Consider the following 22,367-nt stretch of genomic DNA (forward strand, 5'->3'; position numbering starts at 1 on the left):
CTTGAGTCACCCCAGCTCAAAAAACCTGGCATTTGAACCCAGGTACTCTTAACCACCATGCTCCGTGGTCTCTCTAGTTTGATGATACCAAAATATGAAACTGCAGTCCGATGAAAGATGTAAGAAAGCTCAAATAACATGTGGCAGACTATGAGAAAATCCTTACATCAGCCCTACAGACTATCCTGTCACACACCCCAAACCTGTGAATATCAGCTTCATAAACATTTCCAATGTATCTATAAGTGCTTCCCTATCACATACTCTGCACAATATGCACAATCACCACCCACACACCCATCTTACACCCACCCACCCACACATACATTCCACTTTCTCTCTCTCCCTTTCAGATGCAGCTGGATGCAGAGGGTTTTGTGATTTGTAGTTGGGATAATTTGGGGAGCAAAGATCATTGGATGGAATACTATTTAGCAGTAAAAGAACAAAGTACTAATCCATGCTACAACATGGGTGAACCTCAAAAACATTATGCTAAGGGACGCGGATGTGGCTCAAGCAATGGGGTTCCTGTCTACCATATAGGAGGTCCAGGGTTCGATACCCAGGGCCTCCTGGTGAAGGCAAGTTGGCCTGTATGGTAAGCTGGCCCACATGGAATGCTGCTCTGCATAGGAGTGCTGGCTCACATGGAGAGCTGATGCAGCAAGATGACACAACAAACAGAGACATAGAGGAGAGATGATAAGAGATCCAGCAGATCAGGGAGCTGAGGTAGTGCAAGAGAATGATCACCTCTCTCCCACTCCGGAAGGTCCCAGTATTGGTTCCCAGAGTCACCTAATGAGAATACAAGCAGACACAAAAGAACACACAGTGAATGGATGAGAATACAAGCAGGCACAGAAGAACACACAGCGAATGGACACAGAGAGTAGACAACGGAGGGAGGGGGGAGAATTAAATAAATAAATCCTTAAAAAAAAAACAAAACAAAAGCATTATGCTAAGAGAAAAAAGCCAGATATGCAAAATCCACATATTGCAGTTATATGCAATATCCAGAAAAGGCAAATCTATAGTGACAGAAATTAGACTAGTGGTTGCCTGGGGCTGGAGGAGAGAATGAAGGATCTTACTGGGGTGATGAAAATGCTTTCAAACTGGATTATGTTGATTGCGGATCAACTTGGTAAATTTACTAAAATCATTGAATTGTACATTGAAAATGAGTGAATTTTATTGTACATGAATTATATCGCAATGAAATCATATTAGGAAAGATCATTTGGAGGGTGTTTGGATCACCTTTGGGTGCAGTTAAAAGCCATTGGAGGGGGGAGCAGAAGTGACTCAAGCCACTGGGCACTTGCCTCCCATACGGGAGGTCCTGGGTTTGGTTTCCAGTGCCTCCCATCTCGGGAGGGAGGAATAAAATTTTTTTTTAAAAGCCATTGGAGGGAGCAGATGTGGCTCAAGTGGTTGAGTGCCTGCTTCCCACATGAGAGGTCCTGGGTTTGGTTCCTGGTACCTCCTGAAAAAACAAAAACAGCAACAACAAAAAGCCATTGGAGGGAAGCGGCTGTGGCTCAATCAGTTGGGCTCCCGTCTACCACATGGGAGGCCCTGGGTTCACGTCCCAGGGTCTCCTTGTGAAAGCAGGCTCGCCTGCCCAGGTGCCATGGACTGTGCTGCCTGGCCCACAAACGCCACGGAGAGCTGACTCAGCAAGTTGATGCAACAAAAAGGGATATAAGCAAAAATGCAGAAAAGCGCGTAGCGAGTAGACAGCAAAACAAACCGCAAGGGGGAGGGGATAAATAAAAATAAATACAGACACAGAAGAACGCACAGCATATGGACACAGAGAGCAGACAGCACGCGAAAAGCTGCAAGGGGGGCAGGGATTAAAAAAAGTCTATTAAGAAAAAAGCCATTGGAGGGTTGGGAGCCAATGTGGCTCAGTGGTTGAGCTCCAGCTTCCCATGTATGAGGTCCTGGGTTCAATCCCAGACCCCGATACCTCACACACACACACAAAAGTCACTGGAGGCAGCAGGTGTAGCTCCAGTGGCTAAGCACCTGCTTCCAACGTATGAGGTCCCAGTTCGATCCCTGTTACCTCCTAAAAACAAAACAAACCAATGGAAAAATGAACTCTCATTGGGGAGTGCCTGCTTCCCATGTATGAGGTCCTGGATTCAATGCCTTGTAGCCTCTAAAAGTCATTGGATCCTAAGTGACAGAAACCAGAAACAGGGAAGCGGGTGTGGCTCAACAAATAGAGCATCCGCCTACCATATAGGAGGTCCAGGGTTCGAACCCAGGGTCTCCTGACCCGTGTGATGAGCTGGCCCATGCTCAGTGCTGCTGTGCACAAGGAGTGCCATGCCATGCGGGGTATCCCCCGTGTAGGGGTGCCCCATGTGCAAGGAATGAGCCCCACAAGGAAAGGTGTCCTGCACGAAAAGTGCAGCCCGCCCAGGAGTGGCACCGCACACATGGAGAGCTGATGCAACAAGATGATGCAACAAAAAAGAGACACAGATTCCTGTGCTGCCTGACGAGCATACAAGTGGATACAGAAGAACGCACAGCGAATGGACACAAGAGTACTGCATATTGTTTGACTCCATTTATATAAATTGTAAATATAAATGAATTTACAGGGATGGAATTTTTAAAAATGTCATTGGCATCTTTGGGGGACACATTTGGGGCAACTGGAGTATGATTTGGGGCTTCAGTTGGGTAACTACAGCAACATGGTGGGTAGCTATTTGCAGGTATAGTTGGGGACTATTGGAGAGTGGTTTGCAGTAAAATTTAGATCAATGGAGTGTGGTTTGGTGGTATAAGGGAGCATTGGATGGTGGTTTGAAGTGCAGTTGGGGCAGCACACCTAAGAATAGTTGGGAGTATTTGGAATCATAATGGGGGTTCTTGGAAGGTAACTTAGAGGGGTCAATGGAAGGTGACTTGGGGATCCATGGAGCATGGTTTGGGAGTAGCACAGGTTATTGTTAGAGAGTGGTTTGGGGTGCAGGTGAGGGCCACATGGAGGATAGTTGTGAATGCCTGGGGGTGATGTTGGGGGCTCTTGGAGAGTGATTTGGGGTTCAATAGATGGCTGTTTGGAGAGTACATATAGGGTGGTTTGGGGGTCAACAAAGCATGTTTTGGGTGCATATATTGGGGGTAGATGGAGGGTGGTTTGGGAGTGCTGTTTGTAGTTTAATGTTGGATGGTTTCAGGGTTGATGGAAGATGGTTTGGGGGAACAACTGGGATAGTGAGGATCGTTTATGGGTGCATTTTGGGTGTCCATGGGGGGTGGATTGTAGGTATCCAGGTTAATGAGAGATGATGAATGGTGGTTTGGAGGTTGAAATTCAGAGGTGGTGATTTGGGGGTTGATGGAGTGTGGTTTGGGGATGTATTTGAGGGGTTTTATGAGTAATTGATTTGTGTGCAATCTTTCTTTAAACATTCCCCCCTTCCAGAAGGCTCCCTCCTCTAGTCCCTGTCTCCTCTCTTCTTCTTTAGGAGGCACTGGGAATTAAACCCCAGACCGCCTAAGTGGGAGGCCGGTGCCCAAGTCATGAGCCGCATATGCTCCCTGTGTGCAATTTTGATGTCCATGAACGGTAATTTATGGAAATAGCCTGGAGTCAATACAGCGTGATGACCGCATAGCTTGGAGGTCATCGGAGGGTGGTCCGGGCACATTTGGGGGATGGCACCCTGTGTTGCTGGGGCATTTAGAGATGTGGTAGGAGCTGTTGGAGGGCAGGGTGCTTTCGAGTAAGGGGCACCTGTTTGGTCACCTAGGGGGCGTGGCCTCGGTGGGGGCGGGACACGGGCCGGGAAGCACTCAGGGGGCGCGCACAGCTAGGCCCCGCTCCTTCGCCGGCGCGGCTGTCCTCGAGAACGCGCGTGCGCACGCGCTTCCAGCTCCTTCGCTCCGGACGCTCCAGGGGCAGGAAAATCGAAGACCCGAGCTCGCGCTTGCGCACTTGGGCCCCGTCGCGGCTGTGGTCTGGCGCCCCGCCCCCTCCGCCCCCCCCCCACCCCGCCTCCTCCCGGGGCTCGGGCTCCAGCGGCTGAGGCTGAGGCGGTGGTGCCGCCGGGGCCGAAAGACTCGGGTTAAAGGTGGAGAGCCGGGCTTCACCACCCGCGGCGCGGAGTCCGGCGCGCCTGTCCTGCCCACCTTGCGTACCCCCGCCCTGTTTCCCGCCCCCCCCCCCCTCCACGCCTAACGGTCTCGCGGCGGCAAGCGGCTCCACGGGCAGGGCACGGAAGGGAAGAGGCGCGCGCCCGGGAAAGAGCAGGGCACCGCGAGGGAGGGGCGCGCCCACCACCCCTCCCGGGCGACCCCGCCTCCACCGCGGCGCGCGACCCCTCGGTGAGTAACCACCCTGGCCCGAGGCGGCCGGGAGGGGACAGGGCGGGGCGAAGGCTTGGAAACACCGAGGCTTGGACGTACCTGCGCGCGCACCCCGCGACCTCTGACCTAGTGGCCTCACTCCCGACCCCTGCCGGGCCTGGTCCTTTCTTTTCCTAACCTCAACCCCGGCCAGCTTAGAGCACCAGAACCCGCGGCCTGACCGGTGCCCTAACCATGTTCTGGCCTGCTGTGATCCCCCGTCCCTGTTTTCTCCTCCCCCTAAAACCCAGGGCTGAACCCCAGCCCCATCCAGTTCTGTCCGTCCTTTGGTTCCTTGGCCTGAACCCAGGTAGGTCCTTGTCTGTCTCTGTCTCTGTCTCGTTGCTGAAGCTTATCTTGCCTTGTCCTGATGCCCAAACACTGACCTGCACTGATGCTTCGACCTGTCAGTTCCTGTCAGTTCCTGCTCTGTCTCTGAATCCCCTCTGGTCATGTCCTAGCCTCCCTGACCTCAGTCGGATCCAGTTCAATCCTGATTCCTGACAGCTGACTTGCGTCCTTTCTTCCCCACCCTGTAGCAGCTACCTGGCCCCTCTTCTGAAAACTGGCTTACCACCTTCTGAGTGTCTCCTGCCCAGCCTGTCCCTTCCCCCAATCTTGTCCTGATTTTCCCAGTCTTCCTTTTCTCTTTTTCTTTCTTTCATTCATTCTTTTTTTTTTTTTTTTTTTATCACCATCATAGTCCTCATTCTGGCCTGGTCTTTTCCTGTTCCTGACCTCCAGCCTGAACCAGGCCCCTTCTGTAACCACTGTCCTGTCTTCTGATGATAGTCATACACAGATCCTGGCGCCTGCCCTGCTGCTTTCTCCCCTTCTTGTGCATTTTCTCTGACCCCTGTCCTGAACCTCACTCCATCCTGTCCCCTGACCAGTGTCCTGGCTCATTCCCTGGCCTGCCTCCTGCCCTCCATCCTCTGACGACTCTGATTCTGCCTTGTCCCCGTCATCCTGTCCTATTCTACCCCTACCATGCCCTTCTACCCTGTTCAGATCTCCCTCTTTTCTATCACCCACTTTCCATACTCTCTGAGCCCTGTAGGACAGGGGTCCCATTATACCCTGCCCCTGAACTTGGAGGTTCCTCAGTTTCCAGGACCTCTGAAGTACATCCCCCATGTTTCTTTTCACAAGAGGGGGAATGACATCTTCTCCCTGCCTACCCCATGACCCACAGCTGCCTGAAACAAGCAGCCTTGTAGGGCCGGTGTGGCTGAGAGGATTTTTGTATGCGATTCCCTCCAGGCCCCACCACCAGTGATCTCACACAGAGCTTGCATTTCTCTTTCTGCTCCAGGAGGGCATGGAACCATTCTTATACCCCTTGTCCTCCCCGAGTGTGAAAGAACACCCTAAATTATTCAGTGGCTCTCCAGGAGTCTGCGAGATCCAGGTCGCGTTTCCAGTTGGGAGCTGCCCCATGTCAGGAGGTTTAGGAAAGTGTGCACGGTGTGTGTGTGTAGGTTTGAATCTTCCCAGTGAAGTTACCCCCCTCTCCCATCCCCTGGTCTTGATCCTAGGGGTGTGTGTGTGGTCCCTGCTTTCCTGGCAGAAAATGTCCCTTCTAGGCCACAGGCTTCCTCTCGCTCTCGCTCTTGCTTTTGTTCTCTCTCTCTGTCTTGGCCAGAAGCAGTACAAATCTTCATGCTAAGCCCACCTCATCTCTGTTGGGCAGGTCTGAGATGGGGGGGGAAGTTCACTGGCTTTTAGAACCATGCCGATTCAGTAGTGACAACAACAACAGCAACAATAATAGGATCCTTTGCTGTTTGAATCTCCTGGCTTCTGAGGATGGACGTGGAGAATCTTGGGTGTATGTGTATTGCTCAATTATGGTTTTTTTCCCCCTTTGTTTCTCATAGAAAGTGGTGAAAGTTTGCATAATGAGGGATACCAAACCCATCTCATTTATCCAAAAGATTTATCCAAACCTGTTAATAACACTACCACAAGTACCCTTCACTCTTCCAGTCTATTTGGTACCAGAGTTCTGGGATGGGAGTTCTGACAGTTCAGACAGTGACCAATATCAAGTTCTTTGAAGTATTTTCATCTCATTTTACATAGGGAGGAGAGAGAGTTCAGATAATAAGGTGTTAGCTCAAATATATACGTACATATTCAAATCTATTCACTTTTCTGAGGTCCCTCGACAAAATATTGGGATAGTGAAAGAGCACCACACTGGGTAAATGTATTTGGTTCCTGCATTTTGCCTGGTGAATAAGGAAAGCTCAGGGACTGAGGGCTAACCACTCTATTTCAAAAGTATCTAAATCCATTCAGTTCCTGAACTGAGGTAGTGAGAGTTTGGGGTGGATAAGTTATCTGGACATATTTGGTTGCTGGTTTTTTTGATATTGAGTAGGGAGAGGTCGGATAATGAGGGAAAACGGCCCAGTTTCAAATGTATCTGGTTTGGCCAGTAGGGAGGGTTCTGTGTCTGGGTAGCATGGCGGGAGAGTTTAGAGGCTGAGGGATACCTGCCTGGTCTCAAAACTGTACCTGAATCCATTCAGTTCCTGATTTTGGATAAGTGAGCATTGGGACAAGTTGTCTGAGGGAAAACAGCTCTGCTTCACATTTATCAGATGAGCTGAGGGGTACTAGCTCTGTCTCAAAAAACCTATTTGAATGTATTTATTTGATTCCTGAGTTCGGATAGGGCAGGATACTCGTAATTCTGACAGCACATATCAAGCACCAGGCACTGTCCTAAGTGAGCTTTAAATGTATAACTCCTTTCATGCTCAAAACAACCCTGTTAGGGACTCAGTATAATTAACATCTCCATTTGGCAGATCATCAAGGCACAGAGAGGTTAAGTCCAGGCAGCCACACAGCCAGGAATTGGTGGAGCTGGACTGAATCCCAGACCCACTACTTACCAGCCCTGTAGGGCCCCATGAAGCTCAGGACTGGGTTGGCATGGGGCTTAGAGGTTGTGCCATCTCCCAGGCTGTTAAAAGTTATGATGTGTGGTCCTGCCCCTGCCCCTGCCCCACCTGCTTGCCTGGCCCAAGAGTTGGACCCAGTTACCTGCTCTCCCCCTTCCCCTCTCCATATCAGCCCACCTCTGCGGGAGTTTATTATTGTTATTAACAGTCATTAGTGACATGGCATGCATTTCCTTGCATCTTGAATTGCTTTCCAAAACTACGGCCTCCCTTGCCTCTGTAACCAACCTTTACCCATTTTGCAGATGAAGAAACCTACGCCTTGAGACTCAGTCTGAATTGCTGGCCAGATTCTCTTGTGCCTCTTGGCTCTGATTTTCTAAAGGTCCCTCTTTCCCACATCCTCGTGGTTCATAAGAGGCAGGAGAGGCCATGGCTGAGAGGACACTCCTTACCAATACCCAGCTGCCCCCCCCCACCACTGCCTGCTGCCACCAGCCCCAGGCAGCTTAAGAAGGGAAAAGGAGAGGGGGTGGTGGATGAAAGGGGCCTTTGTGTCCCATGCTGGAAATCTCACACCCAGGAAGCAAGGTAGACAGGGATGGGGGGAGGCTGGGGGGAGGCCTCTATGAAATCCCACCCACGCAAGGGGCACCTCTGATCCAGAGGGTGCCCCATTCTGGGCTCGGCCTGCCTTTCGAATGAGGAGGGAGCCTCCCTCGCTCTGTTCTTCTTCCACATCAGGGCATGGGCTGTTACAGGGGCTGGGGGTGGGCTTGGACCCTGAGGTCACAGAGCAGATGGTCCCACATTAAGCACAGGATGTCTGGTGTGGGCTGAGGGAGGCCCAGAGCCCAAGTGATGTTGAGGGGGGAGACAGTGCATCATCGTAGGGCCTCAGAGTCCCCAGTTTCCTTGTCTGTCATGAAACCACCTTCTGGCCAGAAATGCATGAGGGGATGGAATAGGGGAGACCCATCCTGGAGGTAAAGAAGCATGCGGCCCTTTCCTCACTCCCTGTGCCTCGCAGGAGTGGCTTCTGCCCACCTCCAACCCAGGACCTGGCTCCCCCAAGTTCTGATTCTTCTTGCTCTTATGCCTTTGGGATCTGAATCGATCAGGCCTCTTCGTCTCTCCCAGCCTTGGCTTCCACATCTATAAAACGGCCAGGAGGAGCCTGGTTCTGTGTCATCCTCCCAGGTTTGTAGGGACTAAGAGGGGTTAAAATACATCAGAATGTTTTTGTAGGGTGTAAGCTGTGGTCAGTTTACGGGGATTATTTCTGGCACTGCAGAAGGTGGTGTGGGTCTTGAGACCTGGCCTCTCCTTAGAAAGGTCAACCTCCGCTGTCCCCACTGGGGAAACGCTTACCCAGAAGAGGATGGGAATTTTCCCAAGACCTTTCCCCAACCCCCTTGCCCTGGGAGGAAAGGGTCGGCTCAGGAATGGTGATGCCCAGTGCCAAGAGCCACAAACCCCATTTATACCTGTGCTTAACAATGCCCCAGGACACCCCCCCCATCTGCCCAGCTCCAAGTTAATCCCCTTATTAACTTGGGCAAGGTCTCATCCTTTGGGAATCTGGGCAGCAGGAGAGGCAGCTGCCTCGCCCATAATTCTAAGCCCCTCTTCCCTAGTTCTCAGGTCCCTGCTGGGTGTATCAGGGTGAGGAGGACATTCCAGGCTCTTTTCTTGGCCATGCTGGACACCCTGAGGGGACCTGGCCCTGGGCTTGGCCCCAGGCGTGGCTAGCCCTGGTGGCAGGCAGGCAAGGGTTAAAAGGTGTGGGCTGGCCCAGTCCCTTGCCAGGTAGGCTGGGCACTTCCTAGTGGGCTAGTGGGAGGTGGCCAAGGCATCCGCCACTGCTGCTCATAGCCTCACAGCCACTGCCGGTTGCAGCCGGCGCCAGGGTCTGGTGAGACACCTCATTTTTTTAGGTACCTGAGGCTCCCCCACAGCACCTCTCTGGCATTGGTGAGCACCTGGGATCAGTGGGCCCAGGGGGTGGTGGTGGGCGGAAGGGAGAGGAGGGCATCTGGGGGCCTGGGGTGGGGCATGCCAGAGTTGCTGTTGGGAGAGAGCCAGGTCTGTGGGAGAGTTTCACCAATGCTGGGGGGTGGGGTAGAGGGTGGGGAAGCAGCGAGAAAGGAGAGTCTGAGGAGGGGGCAAAGCCCAAAATGTTCAGTTTTCTTTCTTGAAGTTGATTCCTGGCCAGAAACGGATGAAATGGATGAGGGGAAGGGATGGGGGAGACCTAGTCAGAATATGAAGCATGAGCCCCCCTTCTCCTCTTCCACCCTTTCCTGACTTCCTCTACCCCTCTCCCTCTCTCAGGAGTAGCCTCTGCCCTGCCCCAACCCAGGGCCCAGCCCCCTAGGAAATCCCAGGCTGGGCTACTGAGAAACCATTTCCCAGGCACACACCTGTCTACCCGCCCCCCCATTTGTTCACCTAGAGAGGGGACTTTAGGGAAGAGTGGGGAGCAGTTCCCGACACTGGCTGTTTGTATTTGCTCCAGTAGTGGCAGGATGTGGAAATGGGGGGTCCCACTGAGGTTTTGCAGTGCCACCCAGGTAAGGTGTCTGGGTTGTAAACAGTCATTACAGCCAGGAATTTCTTTCTCAGCTGTGGTGTTAGAATGGCAGACCTGAAAAACCTGCTGGGCCCGCCTCTGGGTGTGTGTGTGGTAGTGGGGGGGGGGGGCTGTCCTCTGCAGTGCTCCTGCTGCAACCTATCCCTGAGACAGGTCAGAGTCACAGGGTCACCAGTGAGAGACCCAAGGGCTGGTGTGGCTATGAGTTGGGGAGGGGGTTGCTAGGATCCCCCTCTCACCATCTCAGGATGGGAGGGGCCGTCCCAGGCCCAACAGCAAGTATGCAGAGAGCAGGCAAGAGGAAGCAAAGGTTGGGAAGCCGTGGGTGGGGGCGTGGGACTTGTTGCTCCCGTGTCTAGCCTGCCCAGTGACCCCATGACTCAGCCGCTAGCTATGTCCTCGAGGTCAGGTTCACAGGGTGGAGTCAAAGTTCCTGTCTGGACCCCGGATTGACTTCCAGGATGCCCTGAGCTCCCAGGGAGGAAGGTTTGAAGTGGCCTGGTGTGGGGTCTGGGGCCAATCCTGGTGAGCGGGCCCATCAGGGAGGAGTTGGGGTTCCTGGTGGGGTGGAGGAAGGTATGGAGGCTGGGAAAGTAGGATTCCCAGGAGTCAAGGGGCAGAGGAGACTGAGCTGAGACCTGAAGGAAACCCTTGCTGGGAGCTGTCTGTATTCAAGTAAGCATACCTCGCAAGACCTTGGATGGGTGGGCATATGAGTGCCTCTGCCAAGCACCTGCTGGTGCCTGGATTTGCGCAAAGGCTTTGGGGGCTGACCCCTGCCCCTAATGTTGAGGGAAGGGGACCACAGCTTCAAGGGAGAAGTACAGACACTGTAGGCAGGGTGGGGGAGGAGGGCAAGAACTGCTAAGAGATTGTTGGGACCTTATAGGCAGCTTGGTCCTACCCCATAATACATAGATGGGGAAGGGGCTTGGACTCACTCCTCCTTGGTTGCCTAGGTTTTCTCCACACCCAGCTACCGTGTCATGACCAGCCATGGGTTTCAAGGTGGGTGGAAGTGGGACGTCTGTGACTCCTTGAGACCCTCCCAGTCACCTGCCACTTAGGTCTGGCCAGGTGGTGGGAGGGGATAGAACACTGCTGCCCAACTGGTGACTGTCCAGGATGTGGAAGGGAGCAAACTCCAGAGGAGGAGACCAGGGTAGAGCTGTTAGCCAGCCAAGGGCAGACTCCACAGTCAACCGGGGTGTCTGGGGGCAGAGGAGGAGGCAGAAGGCAGTCGGGATTGTTATCTGCAGCTGTGGACTTTGCTTCTCACATCTCCCAGCAGGATGCCTTCCCTCTGTGTGTTCACGCCAGGCTGGGCTGGGGAGAGGGGCTGGAGGGACCCTGGAGTCAACTGAGCACTCTCGCTGCCATGCTCAGGCTGCAGGTCTAGACCCACAGATCACACTTGAACCGTGGGTCTGCTACCTCTTCCTTCGTTTCTCCAGTCCTTCCTTCATATCACTGGCAAGCAGGCACTGATCACTTGCTGTGTGTACAGCAGTGTTCCAGGTGCTGGAGATAGTGAAGAAAAGAGAACAGCTATGTTCCCTGTGCTTGTGGGTGTATGGAGAACGCACAAGTTCTTGTACCGTAACTGTGAGAGGACATAACCTCTGGAAGTGCCATTCAAGCCCAAGAATGATAAGCTAGAACCGAGGGTAGGGTGGTTCGAGGTTAAAGAGAACACTCCAGTCATCACAGTCTGGGCAAAGGCCCTGAGGCGTGATGGAGCTGGGAGCTAATGAGGAAGTTAGTGGGGAGGAAGCAGCTCTGGTGAAGGAGGGTGTTTGACCAATGGGGTGGGCATTGCTGTGGGCAAGTTCTTTCACTTCTTGGGGCCTTACTCTCCTCATCTGAAAATGGGGTAGCTACCATCATAGGGCATTGGTGGTGATTAGATGTGGCCTAGTATGTAACTGTGCCAGGTACCCAGGTGCTAAATAGGTGCCCACTGTTGTTACAGTTGGTTGAATTTGTACCATTAATTCTCCCTCCCCAGGCAGTACTCCTGGCTATGACTGATGGGCCTCTGAGGAGGCGTTGTAAGTCCGCCCAGCTCCCCACTTGCTGTGCACCCCCCCAATGGGAAGGGAACCAAGGTACCAAGGCCAACACCATTCTGGGGCAACCCAGCTGGGTCCAGATATTGACACAGATTCTGAGAGGGCAGTTCAAACAGGCGGGTGGGGTCTAGGGCACCCCTTTTTCCCAGCTGGGGTGTGGGAAGCTGGGCAGGAGTGGGGGTTGGAGTATCCCAGATTGGCTTCCTTAGTGGCTCCTGTGCCTCCCTCTCAGGCCTTCTCCAGCCATCAGCCACGGCCCCTCAACAGCACCGGAATGGAAGTCAAAGGTCAGCTGATCAGCTCGCCCAACTTCAATGCCTCAGGTCTGTAGCTGGTTCCCCTCTTCCAGCCTCTTCCCCTGATCTGAGTCACCTGCCTACTTGGGAAGGGTTACTCCCTGGCCCCACACATGCTCGAGGAAATCCTGGCTGTCCCGGTGATCTTTGCTTCCTCCATGTCCAGCTGCCCTCTTTGGAGAGGCTGCACCCCAAATGAAGTCAGAGCGTCTGCGGGGGCTGCTTGACCGGCAGCGGGCCCTGCAGGAGGCCCTGAACCTGAAACTTCAGGAGCTACGCAAAGTGTGTCTCCAGGAGGCGGTAAGGGCCTGGCCCTAGAGGAGTCAGGTGGGAAGGTGAGGGGCAGCAGCCTTCTAGGCCCGCAGACCAAGGTGGCATGGCTGAGCCACTTATTTGACCTGTCACCATCTATCTCGTCAAAGCTCAGCTGAGATGTCTTAGAATTAGTGAAATACCGTAATGGAGGCTCACATCCCTTATCTACGATTCTGAAACACAAAAGACCTCAAAAAAAAAAAAAAGCAAAAAACAAAAAAGATTTGGCAGCAAAACCTGACCTGAACTGCCACAGTGATTTACAGTTTCTACTTACCCCTCTTAGAGTGTAGCTAGCCACAGTTTGCCAGAAAAGTTCTGAGCTTGCAGCCCTAGACCCCCACGTGGGTGTTATGTAATACACAGCACAAAGGCCACCCTGTGTTGTCTTTATAAAAAGGAAATAATTCTAGATTCCAAAGCAGGTCTCTGTGCCCCCACTGCCCCCAGCACCCTAGGGATTTGGACTCCTCAAGGGGCTGAGAGTCTGCCCTGCTTGCCTGTCCTATAGAGCTGTTGGGAGGAAGAGAAAAGCATGGGCGGGGCCAGTAGCACCAAGCTCTCAGTAGGATCTCTTAGTTTCTGGGGTCCTTACAGCTTTGCCCGTTCCCCCCCACCCCCCCACCCCCGGCAACTAACCATTGGTAATCGCAGACCTGTGCCCTTCTTCTAGGAGCTGACAGGCCAGCTGCCCCCTGAGTGCCCACTGGAGCCTGGTGAACGGCCTCAGCTGGTCCGACGACGGCCCCCCGCAACCCGCGTGTACCCTCCCCTGCACCCCAACCCAGCACACCACTCCTTGTGCCCTGCTGAGGTGAGCAGACGGCACAGAGAGCAAGATGGTGGGGGGGAGCAGGGAGACAGGTACAGAGGAGGAAGAGCCTGGAGGAAAACATGGCAGAGTGGGGATGGTGTCCAGGGGTGGGAAGAGCCCAGACGTAAAGCGAAAAGGCTTGAGGGAGGTGGGTTTCTGGTGTGAGAGGTACTGTTGGTCCCCAGGGGAAGGCAGAGGAGCAGGTCCCAAGGTAAGCTGTGCCTCTAGGTGGGATGAGCCCCACCTCCAGGAGGATGCTGCTCTCTAACTTAGTCAGGATAGGCCTGCCACACCCCAGAAGGTGACTAGCCCCATCCCCAGGAAAAGCAGGCCTCGCCTTCAGTCTAGGTGGGCCCTGCCACCTCCTCATCCCAGAGCTTGGCGGTTTCCAACATTTGGTCCTGTCCTATCCCCCTTGGCCGGGCCCCACAGGAGCTGGCTCTTGAGGCCCTGGAGCGCGAGGTGTCAGTGCAGCAGCAGATTGCGGCAGCTGCCCACCGCCTGGCCCTGGCCCCAGAGCTGAGCACCGAGCAGCGGCGGCGCCGGCGCCAGGTCCAGGCAGATGCACTGCGGAGGCTGCATGAGCTGGAAGAGCAACTCGGGGACGTCCGGGCCCGCCTTGGCCTCCCGGTGCTCCCACCGCCCCAGCCACTGCCACTGCCCACGGGACCAGTTCTCACCACCCAGGGAGTCTGCCTGGGCACACGCCTTGCTCAGCTCAGCCAAGGTGAGCCAGGCCCATCATCCACTGATGAGAGTGGAAGAGTGGGCTCAGTGAGTGGACACTGGCTGATGGACATTGTAGGGGTGGGATGGGAACAGCCAAAGAAGATGGGAAGATGGGTGGAACTTAAAGGGTCCAACCATTAGGAAGAGTTGGGATAAGTTGGCTGCCAGGGAAGGGTGGGGCCCTATGGACCTGGCTAACAGAAGGAAAATGAGGATCCAAGCCGACAGGGGTTTCCGATTCAGGTAAAGATGGATTCTTGGGAGAACAGGGTAAGGAGGAGACTGGTTTAGAAGGTGGGACCAGTCGGAAGAGCCTGTCCAATGGTGGAAGGAGATGAGAGTCCAGCCTTGGATTGATAGGCCCGGTTCTCCCCCTTTTCACCTGTAGAGGATGTAGTTCTGCACTCGGAGAACAGCTCCCTTTCAGAGTCTGGGGCCAGCCATGATAATGGTGAGGACTCCTACCCCCCTCACCTACCCCCACACCCCTCCTATGTCCCCTTGGCCCACCCTTTGCCGCTTAGCTCCTTCCATACCACTTCAGCTCCATCTCCTAATTAACCGTGCCCCATCTTCCCATGGGCCGCCCATCTTCTTAGCTTACCCCATCCCTGTTCCCTCAGTCCCAGCTTACCTATCAGCCAGTCCCCTCCCCTTTCTGCCCTGCCTCATCCCCTAGCTCATCCTCAACCCTGCTTCACTCTGCCACAGCACTTTTCCCCTCCTCTGCTTCCCCAGCCCCTCACCTTTGCTTTGCCCCCAACCTGCCCTGTCCCCTCTGGGCCCTCTCTCACTGATTTCTTCCTTTCTCCCTTCCACCCAGAGGAGTCCCGTGGCTGCTTCCCTCTGGCCGAGCGCCCCTCACCACCCAAGGCCTGGGACCAGCTGCGGGCAGTATCCGGGGGCAGTCCTGAGCGACGAACCCCATGGAAACCACCCCCGTCAGATCTTTACGGGGATCTGAAGAGCCGGCGGAACTCTGTGGCCAGCCCCACCAGGTGAGGGCAAACCTCCTCTCCCGCTTTCCTCAGGAGCCAGGAATGGGATCCTGAGGCTGGGCTGGCTGGAGGACCTGCTGGTGCGGATGGTGTCTGACCTGGGCCCCCACCCGGGCCTGCTTGTCTCTGTCTAGCCCCACACGCTCGCTGCCCAGGAGTGCCTCCAGTTTTGAAGGGCGAAGTGTGCCTGCCACGCCTGTCCTCACCCGGGGCTCCGGCCCCCAGCTCTGCAAGTAAGGGGACTCTGAGGGTGGATCTGAGGATCAGAGGAAGAAACTATTAGTTCTAACTGGGGTTTGGGGAGAGCATTATCAAAGGGTGTAGGGCATGGGAGGCTAGGCTTTGAAAGGTGATTAGGAGTTGTCCTGGAGGAGAAGTGGGTTGGGATTTGGGGTCAGAAGCACCAGAGTTTGAGTATGGGCTTTTCTGTGCATTTTCTATACATTTTAGACAAGTCATTTCCCTTCTCTGACTGTCTCCTCATTTGTGAAATGGACATCATAATTTCTGTCTTTGGAAGACCTGGGCAGGGTAACAGTTACGGTTAACATGTACTGAGGGCCTCCCATCTGCCAGGAATCAGTGCTTGATATGGTATCAATTCATTTGTCATAAGATCCCCATGAGCCACAACTTCTCTAATAAAGAAAAAAAAATTTTTAAGATCCCTATGGGGTAGATGCTATTGTTTTTTCCTGTTGAGGAAACTGAGGTAGAGAGTGGTTAAATAACTGGCTGGAAATATAGTGAAGACCTGGTATTTGAACCCAGGTAAGTTTAGCTCTAAAGTTTGGCTTTCAACCATGACACAGACTGTTGCTTACAAAACTAGTTAACAAGTACCTACTTTGTCCCAGGCAGTGAACAAAACAAAGTCCCTGTCCTTGTGGAGCTTATATCCTGTGGCTGGTGGTGGTTGAGATGATGGTTTGGGATGGTTCGTTTACAAGGTGGGTTCAGAGAGTTCAGGAAGAGTCTGGAAATTCCAGGCCTGAGGAATAGGACTTCATCCTGGAGATAATGGAGAGACGTGCAGAAGGCCCTAGCAGGGAAGGAAGGGTCAGATATCGTAGGCAGAGCCCCCTCTTCAGGGCCCTCCTCTGCTAGCATTTCCTGTCCACCTGACACATCTTTGCATCTTCCCCAGGCCTGACAGCTCCAGGGTTCCCAGTATACATTTCCAACCCCTGCTCCCCTTTATGTGCCCACTACCTGACACCTTCACATGTGAAGTTCCTAACCTTGGGCCCATTTTAGAGGTGTGGAAATGAAGGCTCAAAAAGAGACAGAGTAAGGAGAGCAATTCCCAACTGCCTGACTGTTCTGACCCTCTTCCCCCACCCCCTCCCCACTCCTGCATCTTCAGACCTGAAGGCCTCCATTCTCGCCAGTGGTCTGGCAGCCAGGACTCCCAGATGGGCTTCCCCCGGGCAGACCCTGCCTCCGACCGCGCCTCCCTCTTCACAGCTCGCACCCGCTGCAGCAACAGCTCCGAGGCCCTGCTGGTGGACCGGGCAGCTGCGGGGGGAGCCAGCTCCCCGCCGGCCCCTCTGGCGCCCCCTGCCGCAGGCCCCCCAGTCTGCAAGAGCAGCGAGGTGCTGTATGAGCGACCCCAACCAATCCCTGCCTTCTCTTCCCGCACAGCTGGCCCCCCAGACCCTCCCCGGGCTGCCCGACCTAGCTCAGCCGCCCCTGCCTCCCGCGTGGGCCCCCGGCTTCCACCTGTGTCCGGGGACTTCCTCTTGGACTATTCCTTGGAAAGGGGCCTGCCCCGCGGTAGCAGTGGGGTAGGCTGGGGGGAGCTGCTGCCCGCAGCCGAGGTCCCAGGACCCCACTCCCGTCGGGATGGGCTCCTGCCCGTGCTCCCAGGCTCACCACCCGTGTATGCAGCTGACGGCAGCAGCCCCCTTCTCCGCAGCAAGGACCCCCACGCCCACACCACCCGCACCAAGCCCTGTGGCCTGCCCCTAGAGGCCACTGAGGGGCCAGAGGTGCATCCAACCCCCCTGCTGTGGATGCCCCCACCCACCCGTATCCCCCCGGCTGGTGAGCGCAGCGGCCACAAGAACCTTGCCCTGGAGGGGCTGCGGGACTGGTACATCCGGAACTCGGGACTGGCCGCGGGTCCCCAGCGCCGGCCGGTGCTCTCCCACACAGGCCCACCACACCCACCGTTCCTCCATGCTCGCTGCTATGAGGTGGGCCAGGCGCTGTACGGGGTCCCCAGCCAGGCGCCGCTCCCGCACTCCAGGAGTTTCACGGCGCCCCCTGTGTCCAGCAGGTATGGGGGGTGCTTTTACTGATGGAGAGGGATCTCTTGAGGTGGATGATACAGGGATCCAGGCTAGGGAGCAGCCATTCATGTTAGCTGAGGGCTCGGACCACCAGGAGCCTAGCAGCTGCGTTGGCACAGGGTCGCTGTACCGTGCATGACTGGTGGGAGTCCGTGGGGTCCCAGTGGAGGGGTATCTTGGGCACTTGTAGCAGCACTTAGCAAGATATAGAGAATTACAGTACCTTAACAGCCAGTGCATGTCAGCTGCAAATGAGCCTTGAAACCAGGGTGCTGGGAGGGATGTCCTGGCCCCTGCTTTTCTCTTCGTCTTTTCTCCATGCCCCATGCTTGGGAGCCTGAAGCTGTTCTGTCTGTGCTGTCTCCACCTCTTTAATGAGCCTCTTTTCCTCTCTTTTTCTGTGTCTTGTCTGTCTGCCTCTCTTCTCCGGCTTTCCCATCCTGTCCTCCGGATTCCTGCCACCCCTTCTAAAGATACTACGCGGACTTCCTCTACCCCCCGGAGCTGAACGCTCGTTTAAGTGACCTGACGTTAGAGGGGGAGCAGTCCTCCAGTTCTGACCCCCAGACCCCAGGGACGCTGGTCTGACCCCTTCTGATGTGCCCCTTGTCAGCCTGGGCATGGCCCCAGTCTGGGGAGCACACAGCTGACCTCGCTGAGCCCTGGGGTGTGACTGCACTTGGTCCTGGGGCGCCAACCTGATCTTCCAAGGTCCCTGGCTCCCCGTGGGCCTAGGAAGGGGTCTGACACCTGACACCGTGCTTCTCCTCTCACTGAGCTGGGGACTGGGGGACCTCAGCCTAAAAGAGGGGGCGATGTAATGGGGACTCCAAGCCCCTTTCTCCATTTCTGTTTACAGTTGTGATTTAGGTATTCAGTCTTCCCCCAACACTAGACATTTTATAAAAGGGGAACTGTGATCTTGTCCTGATTGGGTTCATTCCTGTCCCCATGCCCAACCTATTTCCTTTAGGAACCCCCTCCACAAAATGGACCACATAGGATCTCTGGGCCCTGCTTTGAGCAGCCAGGAGACTCCAGTGTGAGCAGAACTCCTTGCCCCCTGCCCCCCCCCCCCCCCACCACACACACCAGAGCTGCTCCTCAAGGATGGGCGCTCTGCCCACACTTGGAAGGACTGAAGTCTGGGTGGTGGACCTGGGCTTGTTTTCCCACCCCCAGGGGTGCCTGAAGGAGTGCCTGTCCCTGTCTGGGCCCTCAGCCTCTGCCTACAGGGCAGGATGGCCCAGCCTGTGGTAGCAGCCCCTGCCCTGACCATCCTGACAGGAGGCCCCTGAGGATAAGCAAAGGGCAGAGCCAGAGGGAGTGTTGTGCGTGCTGGGATGCTGTGGTGGTTGAACCTGGCATCTGGTGAATGCCAGTAAAATCCTCAGGTGACTCTGGCCACAGGCCACATCATGTCTTCCTTGGCTTTCCTTCCATCCACCAGTTTTTAACAAATCCAGACAAGCTGTTTTCTATTATATCTCTCTGTGACTTTCTGGAGCTGGGGGTCCCCTTACCCCCTTGACCTGGTGTTAAACTTCTCATTTTGTACCAGTGGATCTGGGCCCAAGACACTACCCACACTGGGAGGGGATTTCTATAATAAATGTGTAAACTGAACCCACCTGTTGTCCTTGAGCTGCCCTGCCTTGGGGCCCACACCTTTAGTTAAGACTAGATAATATATTTCTGCAGGAAACAAAGTAACATCTCACGGAACTGAAAGGCAGAAGGCTCCTTCTGTCCATTAAAATGCCCAAGGACTCTACCCCAGAGACCCAAATTGGCTTGAGAGATGCAACAGCCTTTATTGTTGCAACAACACTGATATATATATGCCCCATTCCTGGTGGGGCCTGCCCCCATCCCACCTCTTGGTCCTCACCAGTGTGATGCTTTGAGGCAAGGGGCGGAATCCTGAAGCAGAGTTGGAAGGAAGCAAGTGGGACTGGTGAGGGTTGGGGTCACTTGGGACCAAGGGTTCAGTAGGGTCAGGATGCTGCCACCCAGATGGGGATAGGAGCCCTGGGTCTTGGGTTCAAGATTTGGCAATGCCTTGACCTGGTTTCAAGGGTCTGGAAAAACCTTGGTCCTGGATTCAAGATTTGAGAATGCCTTAGTGCCAGGTCCCAGCTTTGGGGCTGGTCATGGGAGATGGTAGGTCCCAGATCGGGTTGGGGGGATGTCCTGGGTACTGAGTTTGAGGTTGGCCATAGATGCTCTGGTCTTCAAGCCCTAGTTTTGGGGCTGGATGTGGGTGGATCTGGGGAGGGGGTGGGGCAGGTAGTTCCTGGTTTCTGAGGTGGACAGGGGGTTCTAGGCTCCTATGTCAAGGGCTTGCAAGGGGCTCTGGGTCCCGGGTTCGGGCTGGGGAAAGGGTAGGGGTGGAGGAAAGGGGATAGGAGTGGTATTCTCCAGGTCCCGGGTACAGACCCCGGTCCCTAAGATCCGGCTTCTTGTTCTTGTCCCAGCGCCTCTAATAGTAGCCCCATTGGCGTCCGCTTCAGACCAATGCTCTCGATTTTGTTCTCAAGCTTGTTCTTGAGGTTGCGCAGGCGCAGCGAGGCGTGCACCAGGATCACTGTGGGCGGTACCAAGAGGAGTAGGGTCAGTGGGATGGGGCCTCAGCCTGCAGCCAATCGGGACCCACAGCCCACGGGAATGGGGCGTGGCCAAGGCTCCTCCGACGGTGAAAGCGTGGCCAAGTAAAGCGCTTTGCTACGGGGTGTGGCCAGGGAAGGCGCCTTGTAATGGAAACGTGGCCAGTGGGAGGCACTTAACCCCAGAGAGGCTTGGAGAGGCGGGAATTAGGAGGGGCGTTCCTAGGAGGAGGGCGCGGGGCCCCGGGAGGCGCTTGTAACGGAGGCGTGGCCAGGCGCTCCTAATGACCCAGCCCCCTCTCAACCCCGAGCCGGGCAGGGCGGGCCTTGCGCTGCGCGCATGCGCCGGCCGTTTCCTCGGCTATCTTATGGTAGCGGAGACTCACAAAGCACTGGCCCGGCGATTCCGAACAGGAAGGTGCCAGCGCCGCCCGCCGCCCAGAGAACCAGGAGGCCGACGGCCAGCACTGCGGCCAGGCAAGCGGCGGGGTGACTGCGCCGACAGCGGCGCACGGCCGCGCGGGTCTCGGCCGCCCACACCAGCACGCCCAGCGCCACCGCTACGACCAGCGCGCTGAGGAGCGTGTGTAGCGGGCGCGCGTACCTGCGGGAACAAGGGAACGGAGCTAGGCAGGCAGCTGGGAGAGGGTCGCCCCACCACCCGATCCCAGACTCCCAAGACCTTTGGGCCCCTTCCCCGCAGCCTGGCAAATATTCTTTCCACCCCCGTCTCTTAACAGGTCCACCCTCCAAGGGCTTACGATTCCCAGGAGACCTGGGCTCCCCGGTGGATTCCCATTTCCTCTGTGTCAATCGTACCATCCCATCTTCCTGAGACACTGCCTCCCCGCCCCCCTCGGGGCCCCAAGCTTGTCCCCAGAACCGCCCCCCCCCTCCTTTTGGGCCTAGCGTCTGCAGATCCTTCTTCCAGACATCTATCTCCACCAATTCCTCTGTCTGCAGGCCCATGGTCCTTACAGGACCCCCCCTCCTTTCCAGGCCGTCCTCCCCTTCAAATCCCCCCATCCAGACTCCCATTTCCCTAGACTCCTTTCTCCATCCATCATTGCAGGAACCCCTTCCAAGCCTTCAGTCCCGCCCCTGACTTCCAACCCTGCCCAGAGTCGGTTCTCCATCCTCTCTGGCTTCAGGCCTTCTGACTCTGGGTCCTCCCTCTGGGCCCAAGTTCCCCAACAGTTACCTCCGCCCCCTCCGGGCGCGTTCCAGTCGTAGCCAGGCTCCCCTCCAAGTCCAGATTCTCCACAAGTCCAACCTCCAAACCCGTCAACTCGACCAGGTCCCTATCTTGGCCCTAAGTCCTCCAGAGCCGCCTTAATCAGGCTCCATCACTCATCGCCCATCCCTACCTCCCAGGCACTCTCCTGACCCTCTTTCAGGCCCTCTTTATCCTCAGGTCCCCCTCCCGGCCTTCTGTCTCCTTCAGTGCCACACTTTTTCCATCCTCCCCAGGTCCCCGCTTCCAGACCCTCCATTCTTCCTTAGCTAGGTCCCACTTCCCTCAATTTCTCTCTTCCATGTCCCTCAGATTTTCTCTTCAGCTCTTCCAGGGCTCGCATCCCTCTCGTGTCTCCTCTTCGGGTCTTCAAGGACCCGCGGGCTCGTCCTCCATGCCCTGAGGGAGTACCCCGCCAATGGGCAGCTGCCCGCATCTCCCTCCCTCACTCACCCGGCCAAGGCGAGACCCAAGCCGAAACAGAGCAAGTAGTTGGTTTGATAATAGAGGAGGTTGTTGATGACGCGGTGGCACCATCGCTGCGGGTCGCGTGGATCCGGAGCCGCCAGGCGCGCCGAGCCTAGAACGAAGTCGTCCAGGGCGCGTAGCGGCGGCAGCTGTACCTCCGACATCCTGCGGGTCGACGTTGCTGGACCAGCCAGAAGGGCAGTTGGACTACAACGTCCGGCCCGCCCTGCGCCACCGCAAGGGACGCCGGGAAATGGAGTCGGCCCTGCGACTAGCCTATCACCTAAGTGGACTGCGCTTGCGCGGCGATGCACGTGACCGGAAATGCGAACGGTATAGAGCGGTAAGGCAGCAGGGGCTGCCGGGAAATCAAACCGTGGCCAAAAGCGGGTACCTCTCAGCCTTTTCCAGAGCTCCCCACCCCCCTTGAGCGGCGCCTGAGGCTCAAGCACTGTATCCAGGCAGGCAAGGGCGGGCAGAGAGGGGCGGGCAGGGACTGCCGGAGGACCCAAGCCGGGTCTTCAGCCTGTCAGGGGTTCAAGAGAGTCTCACCTCTCCTGGGAACTCCTGCAGGACCTTATCAACTTTACCCCATGCCCCACCCAGGAGATCCAGCCGTAAACGCCGTTAAGGGCCTTTTATTCATT

At 55.6% G+C, this 22,367-nt stretch overlaps 2 protein-coding genes across 9 annotated transcripts; one reads left to right on the forward strand and one right to left on the reverse strand.

Moving 5' to 3' along the window:
* Positions 1–4,037: 4,037 nt before the first annotated feature.
* Positions 4,038–19,038, forward strand: CCDC120 (coiled-coil domain containing 120). 8 transcript variants are annotated; one of them, XM_058291539.2, is made up of 11 exons: positions 4,038–4,365; positions 11,903–12,002; positions 12,199–12,289; positions 12,429–12,562; positions 13,251–13,391; positions 13,824–14,118; positions 14,509–14,571; positions 14,944–15,118; positions 15,253–15,351; positions 16,485–17,399; positions 17,886–19,038. In XM_058291539.2, exons 3-11 carry the CDS (start codon positions 12,241–12,243, stop codon positions 17,998–18,000), a joined length of 1,986 nt encoding a protein of 661 aa, XP_058147522.1. In that variant the 5' UTR covers positions 4,038–4,365; positions 11,903–12,002; positions 12,199–12,240; the 3' UTR covers positions 18,001–19,038. The 8 variants fall into 8 exon arrangements, with proteins under 8 accessions (XP_058147522.1, XP_071069436.1, XP_071069437.1 ...); XM_071213335.1 differs by having other exon boundaries at positions 4,052–4,696; XM_058291541.1 differs by having other exon boundaries at positions 4,288–4,365; positions 11,903–11,945.
* Positions 19,039–19,201: 163 nt separating this feature from the next.
* PRAF2 (PRA1 domain family member 2) lies at positions 19,202–21,937 on the reverse strand. Its single transcript, XM_004465016.4, has 3 exons — positions 21,706–21,937; positions 20,405–20,622; positions 19,202–19,999 (listed from the first exon to the last, which is right to left on the reverse strand). Exons 1-3 carry the CDS (start codon positions 21,882–21,884, stop codon positions 19,860–19,862), a joined length of 537 nt encoding a protein of 178 aa, XP_004465073.1. The 5' UTR covers positions 21,885–21,937; the 3' UTR covers positions 19,202–19,859.
* Between the last annotated feature and the right edge of the window lie 430 nt (positions 21,938–22,367).

The sequence above is a fragment of the Dasypus novemcinctus genome, chromosome X, assembly GCF_030445035.2.
Source record: "Dasypus novemcinctus isolate mDasNov1 chromosome X, mDasNov1.1.hap2, whole genome shotgun sequence".
Classification (NCBI taxonomy): domain Eukaryota; kingdom Metazoa; phylum Chordata; class Mammalia; order Cingulata; family Dasypodidae; genus Dasypus; species Dasypus novemcinctus.

Bases quoted from the DNA above. Each gene is read 5' to 3' on its own strand.
- CCDC120 (XM_058291539.2), top strand. From the start codon at position 12,241: ATGGAAGTCAAAGGTCAGCTGATCAGCTCGCCCAACTTCAATGCCTCA. The intron at 14,572-14,943 runs GTGAGGACTCCT...CCTTCCACCCAG, and splicing joins TGGGGCCAGCCATGATAATG to AGGAGTCCCGTGGCTGCTTC. The intron at 15,119-15,252 runs GTGAGGGCAAAC...GTCTCTGTCTAG, and splicing joins TCTGTGGCCAGCCCCACCAG to CCCCACACGCTCGCTGCCCA.
- PRAF2 (XM_004465016.4), bottom strand. From the start codon at position 21,884: ATGTCGGAGGTACAGCTGCCGCCGCTACGCGCCCTGGACGACTTCGTT. The intron at 20,623-21,705 runs GTGAGTGAGGGA...TTGTTCCCGCAG, and splicing joins TTGGGTCTCGCCTTGGCCGG to GTACGCGCGCCCGCTACACA. The intron at 20,000-20,404 runs GTGAGTCTCCGC...TACCGCCCACAG, and splicing joins AATCGCCGGGCCAGTGCTTT to TGATCCTGGTGCACGCCTCG.